This window comes from Diceros bicornis, chromosome 9 (genome assembly GCF_020826845.1).
Source record: "Diceros bicornis minor isolate mBicDic1 chromosome 9, mDicBic1.mat.cur, whole genome shotgun sequence".
Classification (NCBI taxonomy): domain Eukaryota; kingdom Metazoa; phylum Chordata; class Mammalia; order Perissodactyla; family Rhinocerotidae; genus Diceros; species Diceros bicornis.
The window spans coordinates 76,769,310-76,783,707 of record NC_080748.1 but is presented as its reverse complement, the minus strand read 5'-3'; the positions used below and the strand labels follow the sequence as shown (position 1 = coordinate 76,783,707).

Here is a 14,398-nt window from a genome sequence, read left to right as displayed (position 1 = left end):
TGGCAAACTTTCCCTTAGCCTTATTCTCCCGTAAATTTCCCATTTAAGGAAAGTGCAAGAAGAAGAGCTGAGAGAGAACCACCCGTACTTCGATAAACCGCTGTTCATAGTCGGCCGGGAACACAGGTTCAGAAACTTCTGCCGGGTGGTGGTCCGGGCACGTTTCAACGCGTGAGTACATTCTGTTTCAGCCAGGTGTTTGGCCTGAGTCGTGCAAACAGCAGGGGGGTTGTCAGATGAGAAAGAAGGAACATGTAACCCTAATGGGGTCACAAAATAAACTGTGGGCTAATTAATCATGCTGCTCCTCTTTGCTGAGTGGCCGGCCAGGTGGAAAACAAACAAAGGTTGCAAGTGATTAACGTTTATATAAAACTCACGTTCCTAAAGCACTTAACAGCCATTTTTCTTTATTTTAACAGTCGCCCAGTATGTTTATATCAGTGTTATTAACTCCATATTTTATTTTGGAAATGCTGAACCAAAGGGAGACTGAATGACAAGATGAAGATCATTGTGCACATCTTCTTTTAGACTTGTAGTTTCTTTGTGGTCAAAATATCCTAATTGGTTTATTCTAGAATAATGTAAGTAGAAAGAAAGTTGACTACAGGAAGAAAACCCACCGGCCAGTGTCTCTATCCCACCCACGTGGGAGAAACGTCCAAGACGCTGTGGGCGTGGTCAACCTGGAGGTCGCTGCATTTGTGATGACCTAAGCCAATTTTAGCAGGTGACCAAAGGATAAAATGGAAGTTTTGTCATGCATAACTTTAAGTAAATATTCTGAATATATTAAGAGTCTTGGAGGAAGAGTGAAAACTTTCCATTATGTAGTTGGACCTTCCCTGATGCCATCATTTAAGTCAATTGATCTCCTTTGTTGATAATGAGTGTCATATGATAATCACTATCTGTTATGAGCTGTATTGTGTCCCTTCCCCCACCGGAAAAAAATCATACGTTGCAGTCCTAATCCCCAGTACCTCCGAATGCCACTATATTTGGAGATAGGGGTTTTAAAGAAGTAATTAAACTAAAATGAGGTCATTAGGGTGGGCCCTAATCCAATATGACTGATGTCCTTATAAGACGAGGAAATTTAGACACAGACACACACAGAGGGAAGATGATGTGAAGACACAGGGAGAAGACGGCCATCTACAAGCCAAGGAGAGGGGCCTGGGACAGATCCTTCCCTCAGCCCTCAGAAGAAACCAAACCTACCAACACCTTCATCTTGGACTTCCAGCCTCCAGAACTGGGAGAAAACGTTTCTATTGTTTAAGCCGCTCAGTCTGTGGTACTTTGTTACAGCAGCCCTAGGAATCTGAGACAGTATTGTAACGTTTCAGGGCTGGAAGAGAACTCAGGAACGGTTGGGTGTTATTGGCGTCCTTCCTCCTTCAGCAGAGGAGGGCATTTAGGCCAGTGGAGGTGAAGGGCTTTGCTCAAGGACAGCAGCTAGTGCACAACTCTCTCCTGATTGCCGGTCTGTTGTTCTTTCTGCTGTTCTAGAAAGACCTTCACCATTTAAACACCTGATGATAATCATTAAAAGCTTCCCTGAGTTTTCACAAAGTAAAGAAAGAAGCTGGCAGTTTAGAGTTGATAGTTCCCAAAGTGGGTTTTTCATCTGGAATTATCCTGTTGGCTGCCTCCATGTTAACGTCTAATCGTCAATTCTCCGCTTCATCTAGTGTGGGGTAACTCTCCTTTTGTCAGCAATACAGCTGACGTGGACCAGGGAAAACTTTGTTGTAATTGAGAGTACACACGCCAAGATTGTCAGGGGCTTCCCTGAAGATTGCTCGTGGGCTTCCCGAGAACAAAAGTTATCAACCCCCACCCCAAGAAAGTCTATATAAATCACTCCACAAGATCGCAGTTAAATACAGGATGAAGAACTCTATTTAATTTACGGATATTTAGTTAAATAATTATGAGGAACATCCTTGAACTGCCAAGTCAAAGATTTTAACTAGTGGTTTTAATTGAAAGTCAAAATTTAATTTTGTAATATCCATGTCAGAAATGGTTGGGTGGAGTCACAAATTCTAAAATCAAATATCTTGAGAAAAAACTTAGAAGCATCAACTGCAAACTTTTCTGACTTTTCTTTCATCTAATGTTCTCTGCCTTCTAAAGCCACATACAGTTAACGTATACTATAATGGACATTTTATAGAGGATATAAAAGAGATTTTAGGTAAATGAGATGTTTATAAATACTATGCTGCCAACTTATAAAGCGCTTGCTATGTTGCAGAATTTTATGTGTTTGTTCTCTCTTACAGATCTAAAACAGATCCTGTCACAGGAGCTGTGAAAAATACAAAGTACCATCAACTTTAGTAAGCAATACAAACTGTTTTCCATGAACATTTGAAGTTTCCATGTACTAGTTTATGCTGCATAAAAATATAAAAATTCTCTTCTTGCTATATCACGCTATGAAATAGATGCTTGGGGATTCATTAAAAAATACCAGTCGTGTTAACAGAATCACAGAAGCATCTTCTCTGACTTTTGGCAGCCTCTCCTAGAGTGTCTGTGTTTCTCAGTGTTGTTTGGTCTTTGGCAGTGATTTGCTGGGATTGGTGACTTACCTGGACTGGGTCATGATCATCGTCACCATCTGCTCCTGCATTTCCATGATGTTTGAATCCCCCTTTCGAAGAGTCATGCATGCGCCTACTTTGCAGGTACCACTGCTAAATCTTAGCTCACAGCTCGGGGGAGAAACATTGTCCTGCAATGTTTCCATTCATTGGGACCAAACTGCCTTTTGCCCGTTTCAGATTGCTGAGTATGTGTTTGTGATATTCATGAGCATTGAGCTGAATCTGAAGATTATGGCAGATGGCTTATTTTTCACTCCCACTGCTGTCATCAGGGACTTCGGTGGAGTAATGGACATATTTATATATCTTGTAAGTCTTTGGTTATTTCCTAAATGTAAAATGTAATGGTTTTATAAAATCTCCTGCATTTCTTGGTACAAGAGTGAAGTACATGAGTCACAGAGGTTTGGAGGCCATAACTGAGTTCTTAAGTAGGGTAGTCCATTATAGGAAAAGAAGAGGCATGCATATAAAATCTAAATAAAAAGCATTAAATATCCATGGATATGGTTCAAATACATCAGCCACATTCATGCATGCGTAAGACATACATTAATAAGGTTTAAGATAGAAGATCTCATTTGCACCCCACAATTCTTGTGGCTCCTATACTAAAAAAAAAGGATCTACACCGTATAATTGATTGAGCCCCTTATTGCTAAAAGCAAACTAAAGTGAGTGTGTTTAGACCTCTCTCCCAACTGCAGTGCACATAATACCTGGCTAGAGAAAGTGACCATTCAGCTGTTCAGTTAAACTAAATTGAGAAACTACAGGAAGGACCTCAAAGAAATTTCATTTTTTTCCTACATATCCAAGAAGATGGAAAATCAGTCTTTCCCACGCAACAAGGAGAATTGTGACCATTAACATGTAGCATGTTCAGATCATTAATAAAATAGTGAGTATTGGTTCAAGCATAAGGTTTGGTATCCTTAATCAGGGAATTTCAGCAGTGTTGACATCAGCGGAGGCTGCAGTGTGTAGGTTAAGAGAAGGGCCAGGATGCACTGGTGTCCACATACCACAAGGTGTGGGCACCCCCATGTCATTCCTGCATTGACCTGATGACTTTCCTTTGGGGTCCCAGCAGGTCTAGATTGGGTTCATAGTTCAGAGTTGAGAGATTGCATACACACCTGGCAAATGCTTGTCCCACATAACACGTGGAATCTCTGCAAAGGGAAGGTTGTGGCCAGTTGGCTCTCAAAAATGTAGATAGTAGAAGACAAATTGTATAAATTCCAGAGATTATTTTCCCCTCTAGGTGAGCTTGATATTTCTTTGTTGGATGCCTCAAAATGTGCCTGCGGAATCAGGAGCTCAGCTCCTAATGGTTCTTCGTTGCCTGAGACCTCTGCGGATATTCAAACTGGTGCCCCAGATGAGGAAAGTTGTTCGAGAACTTTTCAGTGGCTTCAAGGAAATTTTTTTGGTATGTTAGTTACTCTTTGTTTCTAGTGCACGTCGTCCAACTCTGTATTGTAGCTAATGAGGGGATAAAGTGAGTCTTGAATGTCAAGGTTAATTGTACAATTTTGCTTATTGCCAGAGGATTACAAAGGCATTAACAAACACAACACACAGTCAGAAACTTTACCCGTGAATACTTCTGGCTTATCAGTATATTTAATTCAATGAACATTTTTAGTAAGCTAAAGAGAAGCACTCTGGAAATTACGATGAAAAGAGATAGTATCTGCTGACACTTCCATTCCTAAGTCTTGACCTGAATTTCTACTCTGGGTTTTAGTTTTCCCATCTGGAAATTAAGGATAAAAAGATTCATCACCATCTACTTCACAAATGATATTAGGAATTAACACATTTGGGCTCGTGATCTCATTCTGTCTGTCCCCTAAAGCACATGGCATAGAATTTGGCTCTGATCTTCAGAGCGTTTACGTAAAACGACTTAAAAAATGTAACATACAGGTATATTCTACTTTAAGTAACCTCAGTATACAAGAATAAATACCCACAAATGTGAGGGGGAAGACATTCTTTTTAGTTGGGCAAACATTGATTTAGGGTCTTCTAAGAGCAAGGCTGCAGAAAAAACAGCTAAGAGCCTCATTGCTCACAATCTGTTACAGGAGGATATTTTCCTTACAAAGGAGCGATCAAAGGATTCTTTTTATTATTATTGAGTTCTACTTGTACATGAAACACATAGATTAATTTACATAAGCTTGTTTTATATCTTGCTTTCTAGAAACACACCTATGGTGAGAGAATAGCTGTAGTTGCAATTGATTCTAAGATATTTTAAAGACAGGTTGTGATGTTACTATAGGCGTATAGTTGCTGATTTTTTTTTTAAAGATGTGTTTAAAATTCCATATTTTCTTTGGAGTAAAGCCATAACATGGTGGCTTTTCACACAGCTAGAATTGAAGGAAAACAGAATATCACCTGACAGCTGATGTGCATCTTGGAGCCCCGATAGAATTTAGAAGAGAATTTATTTGTGCCTTTGTCCTATGATGTTTCTGTGTCATTTTAGTATAGTTAAGGTATATGTTTAGATTATTCAACCAGCACAGATCAATGGTTTGTTCAATATCTTATCCTTTGCTCCTTTTCTCTGCTAAGACCAAAGTAGTCACCCAGCAGAGGGAGCATGAGTCAATTAACAGATTTGCTTTTCAGGACTGAATCATCTCACATCCTCTGTGCACAGCACATTCATATGCCCTCGTGCTCACAAGAGAGCAAAGCCACTGTCCCTCTAATTTATGCTCTGCTAATAGAGATGTGAATTCATTCTAAGAAAATGAATAAAATATAATTATTTAAACATTTTTTTGTTCCATTAAATAAAGCAAAGTGTTGATTTCAAAATCAGAAAGGTCCAAGTCATATCAAAAGTACCTTTACCTATTTTCTTATATGAAAGTCATGTTTTTATTCTAAAAATTCAAAACCTGTTGTCAATTTCCTTCTTTTAACATTCCAGTAAGGCTAATTGAATGACCTGTGGTGGAGAAATTAAAAGATAATCCTCAAAAGACCATGAATTTCATACAATGTTATCTGGAAAGTCTTGTTCGTATCGCTGTTCAAACCAAAGCTACTGTTTAATATTTTACTGAGAGATTTGATATCTCACCAATTTCTTTCAGGTCTCCATTCTTTTGCTGACTTTAATGCTTGTTTTTGCAAGCTTTGGAGTTCAGCTTTTTGCTGGAAAACTGGCAAAGTGCAATGATCCCAACATTATTAGAAGGGTAAGATGCTCCTTTCTGTCTTTCGGGATAAAAATTAAGGTAGTTTACCATCCCTTGGTAAGTATGTGGTACCAATGGCTGCAGAGGCTACTTTGAGAACCCCCTGACAAAGCTTTCAGAATTCTCCTCCCACCAATTCCCTTTGCTTAAGGAACACAGTGTGTCTCTTCTGGCTAGCAAATGTTTTTAAGGCTAAAAGTGCACCTCAGGAAGTTCTCCTCTTCCCTCCTATTCCAGTGTCACCACTTTTGACATCTTCAGCATAGTCACCCAAGATTCCAGATGTTTATAGCTGTGAACTTCAGAAACTTTCCATTTAGGTCTCCCCTAACTCAATCCTGCCTCTGTTGTCACATGAGACTCCTATCAGCAAACAGCCCCTCAAAAAAGTACAAGAGGCAAAGTCTGACTTTCCTACCCCTTCTTATTACTTTTCCACTCCAGCACTCTCCCCACTGGGAGGGCCTGGCATTAGCTCTTAGCTGCCCAGAATCTTCTCCATTATGACAACTAATAGAGACCCAAGCTTGCACACTTTTGCTACTGCTCTTTTCTTTATCTTTCTTCAGTGTTAGTAAGAGGAGGCTAGCTGCTGTAACAACCCCAAAGTTTCAGTAGCTGTACATAATGAAATGAATATATTGCATCTTGGATGAGTTGGACAGCTCTCCTCCAAATGACCACTCAGGGATTCAAGTTCCTTTTGTCTTGTGTCTTCACTCTTCATTGTCTTCAAAGTCTTCTCTGATTAGCTGTCAGATAAGAACAGAGAACAGTCTCTATCTGCGAGCACCATGGGCTGAGCCTAGAAGCGGCACACGTCACTTCAACCCACATTCCACTGGAAAGAGCGTGGCCTCACCATGCTGGAAGGGAGACTGTGATATGGAGTGCAGTGATACATTCTGTAGAAAAATGGGACATGGTTTGGTTTCTAATTAGCCAGTCTCTGCTACACCCTCCAGTGTGCCATTCTCTTAGAATTCTGCCATATATCACAAGTAGATTAATGAAGTCAACCAAGTACTGCTGATGTATAAACTAGCAAAAGTATTTCCTCTTTCATCCAGGTAAAATAATGCCTGAAGTTCATTAAAACGCATGTTTCCAAAAGGCCTGATAGAGCTCAACTGCAATACGTATTTCTAGCAAATATGGCTATCTAATATAGATTTTATATCAGTATGAAAATTCTTACATTTTTAGGCTTCTAATTATAAAAATTATTAGCTCTCTAATTGTTATAAAATACGGGTAACATCTTTGTCCAGTCAAAACACATTATCAATTATGTTAGTAATGAGGATTTCGGGAAGAGACAGAGCAGAGGAGACATATTTAGGTTGGGCAGACCTTATGTTATTTCACAAGGCGCCACCTAGGTCACTGCTTCCTTTAATTCCTCTCCCCAGAGGTTCCAGGAACTTCGATAAACCTGAGAAGACAGGACGAGGAACGTGATATAAAGGTGGTGGTGTATCAAATTGGCTAACGAAGGAAGTAATAATGAGCTGATGCATTAGTCCACAAGCCTGTGTAAGGAAAGAAGAATTATTTTAGCTCCACACTGAATAAAGACCAGAAAGATAATAACGTTTCAAGGTGAAGCCTGGTAGGGATCTTGGATGACTCAGTATATTAATAATGGCCTGAGAGCATTGTGATTTTATATTATCTATTCATACTCACCCCAAGCTAAAGATTGATGACTTGAGTAGGGGACAGAGAGCTCATGGTAGATGGACACATGGATACCATGATGCATTTATCATCTCTCCCAGAGCAATGAGGTCTCTGTGGAAGGCTCATAAGAAAAGCCTAAGAAAACTTATCCATCACAGAATGCATCAACATCAAGCAGAATAATGGAAAAGAAATTGGTATAGTAAGAAGTGGTCTGTGTCCTTACATCAGGACAAGCTCTTTTCTAGTCTTAAAATAAGAGGCCAAGACCAAGATCACCATGTGGATGAAGGGGACATCAGTTCTATCTTGGAGCTTCAGTCCATCTTTCTAAAAGAAGAGACAATCCCTTGAAAAGGGGAAACTAGATACACCAACAAACTACAAACATTTGGATCACAAACAGCTCATGTTTAAAGGCAATGAAGCTTGAGTTGTTGGTGCCACATTTTCCTGTTGGAACACCGTGTTATTTTTTTGGTGTCTAGCTGAGCACTTCCTCCCTCTGCTTCTTTTCTTCAAACTTGGCAACAAAAATCTTGAGATCACTTTAGATAGAGATGTGGAGCCCAGAACTTAGTCACCAAAGCCCTGTCAACAAACTCTGAGGATACTGGTTATTAAACATCAGTTGTGTACAAGACACCATGATGGGGGACATGAGGACTGGAAAAATGTGTGCGTCACTGCCCCTCTTTGCAGCGTTTTCTATCCAATCAGAACATGTGTTTTATATTTGAGGAACTATGATATGATGTCAGAAGTTAAAAGAGCACATGAGAAGCAGAAATAATGTGCAAGCTGATTTCAATGATGGAAAATAGTGCTTCCACCTGGGGGTGCTGCGCTGGGAAATCTTTAGGGAGGAGGTAGGATTCGAGACGGGCAGGAAAGGACCTTTCACGTGGAGGAGGCAGAATGAAGAAAGACATAGCATGCAAGGAAGAGTCATGGTGCGAGGCGGGAACAAAGAACCAATGTTTTGGAATCAGGGCTTCCAAGAATAGAATCCTGCTTTGGGAGATATGATGGCTTGTTCTGGCCACTTAATCACTCTGGACGTATTTCCTCCTCTCTAACACTTCTCACACAGCAATATTATGAAGGTTGAATTAGCTTACTTACGTAAAAAACCTAACCCAACCTCCAATAATCAGTGTTAAACGTCACAGCCCTCCTACATGGAAAAGAACTGGAAAACAAGGCCAGAAGTGTAGTTTAGGGAGAGATCCTTGGGGGCCTGGAATGCCAGTGTAAGGGGTTTGGAATTTCTTTGATGAGACGTGAGAAGTCATTAAAGGTTTGTGAGAAGAGGAAGCAGACACTTATTAGTGCTCACAAAGTGCAACTACTGTCCCAAGAACTACCATTGTTACCACATTCTCCTGACGAGGAAAATGGGAGTTCAAAGGTTAAATGACTTGTCCAGGGTCACTCCCAGTAAGTGGAGAGCTGGGATTCATGTCCACGTAGTCTGGCCCCATAATCCGAGGTTAAAAGTCAGGACACCAGGCTGTCTCAGTCAATCAGTGCGGGCTCCTGTGGGCTCAGAAAGACAAACTGGAAGAGATTGTGAGGTCAGATACATCCTGGGGTCTCTTTATGATACACCACAACACAGCCATTTGGAATAATGTTGTAGATGAATATATATGGTTGTTATGAGAAGACAATTGCAGTATATTTTAACTGAAAAAATGGGCTATGAAAGAATAAAAACTGTACGATCTCAAATATGCATGGGAAAAAAGACTGGAAGGATATACACCAAAGTGTGAATTGTGTTTGTCTTTGGGTAATTTTTGGTAAGTTGATCCATGCTTTGTCAGTTAAAGATATATTATTTGTGTAAGAAGGTGTTTATTTTAAAGAATCTTATTGGTAATCCGGAGAGAAGTAATGGTGGTATTAACTAAACTAGTTGAAATAAGAATGGAGACGTGGACCAGGCCGGATAGGAAAAGCCCTGGGCAACTCTGAGGTCTTGATGCAGGCGTGTTGACAGGATACGGTCCACGGACAGAAGTGGGGAAGCCAGGAGACATATTTTAGGGTTGAAGGTGACTTTAAACAGGTTAAAATTTGAAGTTCTGTTGAAATATTCAAATAGTAATCAAGAATTTTACCATCTACACCTTGAACCCAGAAAAGAGGTGTAGGTTCAAAATATGACAATCATAGTCAAAGAAGTAAAAATAATAAAAGGGAGAATAAAGACAAAAAACTGAGTCCGAAACTTCTTACTAGTGTTTTATTTTTTAAATCTTTCTTAAACAGCTTTATGGAGATACAATTCACATACCACACAATTCACCCACTTCAGGTGTATAATTCAGTGGTTTTTAGCATATTCACAGAATTATACAACCATCACCACAGCCAATTTTAGAAAATTTTCATCACCTCAAAAAAGAAACTATCTTTTAACTACCACCCCCTGTACCCTTATCCCCCTGACACCTCCGTCCCTAAGCAACAGCTAATCTACTTTCTGTCTTTGTAGAGTTTCTTGTTTTGGACTTTCATACGAATGGAATCTTATAATATGTGGTCTTTGGTGACTAACTTTTTCACTTAGCATATTTCAAGGTTCATCTGTGTTGTAGCGTATATCAGTACTCCATTCCTTTTTATGGCTGAATAGTATTCCTTTGTGTAGATATACCACATTTTGTTCATGTATTTGTCCATTGATGGACATTTGAATTATTTCCACCTTTGGCTATTATAAATAATGCTATTTACAATAATAATGATATAAACATTCATGTACAAGTTTCCATGTAGATATATGTTTTCATTTTTCTTGGGTAAATACCTAGGAGTGGAATTGCTGAGTCCTGTGGTAACTCTTTGTTTAGTCATTTGAGGACCTGCTACACTATTTTCCAGGATGGCTGCACCATTTTCCATCCCCACCAGGAGCATATGGTCAAGTATGAGGATTCCGATTTCTGTACATCCTTGTTAAAGCTTGTTGTTGTTTGACTTTTTTGATTGTAGCCTTCTTAGTAGATCTGAAGTGGTATCTCGTTGTGGTTTTGATTTGCATTCCCTGATGCCTAATGACGCTGAGCATCTTTTCATGTGCTCATTGGCCATTTGTATATCTTCCTTGGAGGAATGTCTATTCAGATCCTTTGCCCACTTACTAATGTTTTCAGCGTCAACTTTCACCACTCATCCTGCAGTCTTTGTTACTATTTGCTGGGTAACTGTCTATATCACTGTTGTCAGATAAAAGACCTTTATTATTCTATGTAAAAAGTGTTTCTTATCTTTTGTCTTTTCTGAGTTCATTTTCTGATCAGGTCCCCTCCTCTACTCCTTTTTTTTCCTATTTTAGGAAGATTGTAATGGGATATTCAGAATTAATGTAAGTGTGTCCAAGAACTTAAATTTAAAATTAAGACCTGGAGAGAAAAAACCTGGATTCTGGGTGCCACGTGTTTGGTAAGCATATCAGAAAAATATCCTGAAGAATGCTATCTTTGTCGGTATAAGATTTTAAATCAGTATAATATGCCATGAAACTAAAAGTAATTCTGCTAGAGATGTTAAAATGATTTTAAGTAATACAAGGCAAAGCACTGAATTACAACAGCCTGCAAAAATACAGTAAATAAGAGAGCAAGTGGTACACTGAGTCTCATGTTGCTTCATAAAACCAATGAAATATCACCGCAGTATTTTTCTAATACTTTAAAAGTATGTATCTTGATTCACATGGCTTTAAAAAACAGTGAGGCTCAAAAAACAAAGATTTTCTGTCAAATTAAAACTAAACTCATCCTGGGTTTGTATCTTTAAGAGAGGATCTGATGTCCTCATACAGTTGTAGAGAAGCCTAAATCATAAAGCTATTTCAGTTTTAAAACCTATTTACATTGAAGGATTTCCATTATGGAAACTCTGGAAAAGTATAATCAGTAACACAATTGATTAAATCTAACTCTCTCTTAAAAATTCACTTTTCTTGAAAATGAGTTTTCAAAGCATTTACATCAAAGCTGGAAGTATGTAGTACCTTCTTTCTTGTCCATTTTACTAATGACCATGATGGAATCTCTCAATCTGCTTCATTGATGACCTGAATGTTCTATCAGCTTCATTTGTCCTTTTAAATCCTTGTCTGTTTTCTTTTTATTTCATCTTTACCTCTTAGAATAACGAGTGAACTATAGCAACTTGTCTGCTTTCCTCACAATTGATGTTCTCTACTAAATGTCAAGACTCTTTAAAAGGAACAGCATTTTACCCCGTTGTACCCTTGGGACTCACTGTTACCTGCTTTGGCATTTCTCTAACATGAAATTCACTTTTGTAAATAATTCAGTACAATTTAAATTGAGTTATTGTTTTTTTTTTAAATATGGAAGAATTATGAAAAAAAGATTAATTTTGGATGTGTGGCTTGAGCATGGGTAGAGAAGTGTATGACACATGGGAGTATCCTTATCCCAGTGCTAACTAGAAAAGCAGTCTGGTTCACGTTAGAATAAAAAATTAAAGAAGCATAAAAAGTTTATTTTTTTGTGAGGTGAAAACTCATTATTGTACCATAAATTTATTTATATCAGGACATCAAATGGGATTTTTTTCCTACTGTTTTGGAATTCTGGCTGAAGCCTCAAAGCTGAGATCAGTAGGAGATAAAGTATCATTATATTCTAAAGAGAGCAATTGGACAATCCCAGCAGAACTTAGCAAAAGATTATCTGCCTCCATCACCCAGCTCATGTAAAAGAAAACACTGAACTCAGGGCCGCCCGGTGGCACAAGCGGTTAAGTGCGTACACTCCGCTTCAGCAGCCCAGGGTTTGCAGGTTTGGATCCTAGGCAGGCACCGATGCACTGCTTGTCAAGCCATGCTGTGGCAGCGTCCCATATAAAGTAGAGAAAGATGGGCACGGATGTTAGCTCAGGGCCGGTCTTCCTCACAAAAAAAAAAGAAAGAAAGAAAGAAAGAAAACACTGCACTCAAGGATAACATCAGGGAAGTGAAGGGAAGTGAATGAACTCAGTAGAGAGCACTGTGGCGTCTCTCCTCCCTTCACTGTAGGGAAAGGTCAAGGGTGCTTCCCACTGCAGCCAAGTGAGTTCCCCCAGGAGGACTAGTTGATATCGGAGATTGGCAAGGCGAGAAGAGATGCTCCTGTGGACAGGCTGCTCTTCACTGTCTGGCAGGGCAGGGTCATCTGGTGTTTCTAGAAGGTCAAGTCATCACTGCCTAGGGCACCGTGATCTGAGCCATCTTGATGGAACCCTGCTTCAAAGGGCTATGTGCTGGGGAGATGGTGCCCCCATTGGGAGAGGGCTGTGGTGTTTCCAGGAGTGGGAGCTGAGAATCACCTAGAGACTGCACTCACGGCAGGAATGGCACCATGGGCATCCTCGTGCTGGGGAGAATGTTAAAATATAGTACATTCATAGAAAATTGGAAGTATTTTAAGGCCAACAGATCAGGAGATGGCTGCCATTGAAGTGACAGTTGGTGACTCAGGGTTCCCAAGAGGAAGGGGACGTGCTACACCACTGGGGCCACTTGAGGAAGCAGCAGGGTCAGTCAGGAGGCAGAGGGAGAGGGAGAACTGTAAGCAAGAGCCATTTTTGTGATTTCCCTGGGAAGGGGTGGGATAGGCAGGGCAAGCAGGCTGAGAGTTGGCTAGTTTGAATAATTTCATCAGGCTCTGGGGCACAGAGGCTATCCCTGGTGGTCTGGCACGTGCCCCGGGTGATTAGAGCTGGTGGATGGTGGCCCAGAGTATGAAAGGAGGGAGTCGGGGTTGTGGACTCTGGGTTGGTTGGTTTGTGTTTGAAAAGCATGCACTAAAAAAAACACCTCTTGAGGGGAGGAGAGGGTGATGAGGGAGGCAGGAGGCCAAGGCCGGGTGACTCGAGCATCTTACTGGGTTGTCCAGAACAAAGTGTGTCCAGCATATGCATGTAGGACAGATGATAAAGGATCAAGTTTACAGAAACTAGAAACATGGTTGATATACAGAGTGTTTCTTAGGACCATATAATGCGCTCCATGGCAGAGCAATAGCTGCTGTGATGAGAACACCAGTCTCTATGGCCAGAGTCCAGCAATGTAAGATACACAGACTTGAACTCCATTTCTCTAACTCCAGCTGCATCCTGCCCCAATCTTGTGAGAATCACATGGTGCCTGAAGAGGAGGAGAGGAACAGAGTGGCCAACACTCTTCTTCCCTTCCCAAACCACAGGTCACCTGAGCTGCTAAAGATTGGATCATTGTACGGGTTATGAGAGCAAAGGTTTGGTGTAAAATGGAGTGAACTTTTTAGAATGAGACTGATCGTATAATTGAAAGTGACCAAAAAGCTTTGAGATCTCCCCAAGAAGTCAGGATGGGAGCTAGAACACACTGGAAGGCAGTGTTGGGAGAAAAGTGAACTATTTCCAGTTGTACCCTGTGACCTTCATCCTGTTCCATGAAATCAGCTACCTAGGATTTTAAAAATCAGAGTTAATTGAAATGTAATGTCTTATATAAGTTATTATTAGAGGTTTCAAGTTCAATGACACTTTAAAAGCATAAGTGAATAGAGGTGCTTCACTTGAACATCGTCACAATAGCTTTTGTCCTTTTGTTCAGCATCTTGTGACTTGGGTTAGTTTCAGTGAAATAAAAATTTTCCGTCAAAGAAATGTCGACTGTAACCATAATAATTTTTACATTTTCTTTCTTTAGTAACCTCATCAAGAGTTAGCAGCTGAAAATTTTGTGATTTTATATTGGCTAATTTGTGATTAAGAAAATAACTTATATCTAGGAATTGGCCTAGAGGCATGCTTTGATAATTATAATTAGGGCATAAATATGCACTATCTAAT

The 14,398-nt window shown here is 39.9% G+C and overlaps 1 protein-coding gene across 1 annotated transcript in view; it reads left to right on the top strand.

Moving 5' to 3' along the window:
* NALCN (sodium leak channel, non-selective) overlaps positions 1-14,398 on the top strand; it is a 289,313-nt gene that overhangs the window by 244,703 nt on the left and 30,212 nt on the right. The window contains exons 21-27 of the mRNA XM_058548440.1: positions 49-171; positions 2,298-2,354; positions 2,585-2,705; positions 2,802-2,933; positions 3,892-4,059; positions 5,750-5,854; positions 10,884-10,990. Coding sequence (XP_058404423.1) covers positions 49-171; positions 2,298-2,354; positions 2,585-2,705; positions 2,802-2,933; positions 3,892-4,059; positions 5,750-5,854; positions 10,884-10,990 — 813 coding nt within the window. The remainder of the gene's footprint in view (positions 1-48; positions 172-2,297; positions 2,355-2,584; positions 2,706-2,801; positions 2,934-3,891; positions 4,060-5,749; positions 5,855-10,883; positions 10,991-14,398) is intronic.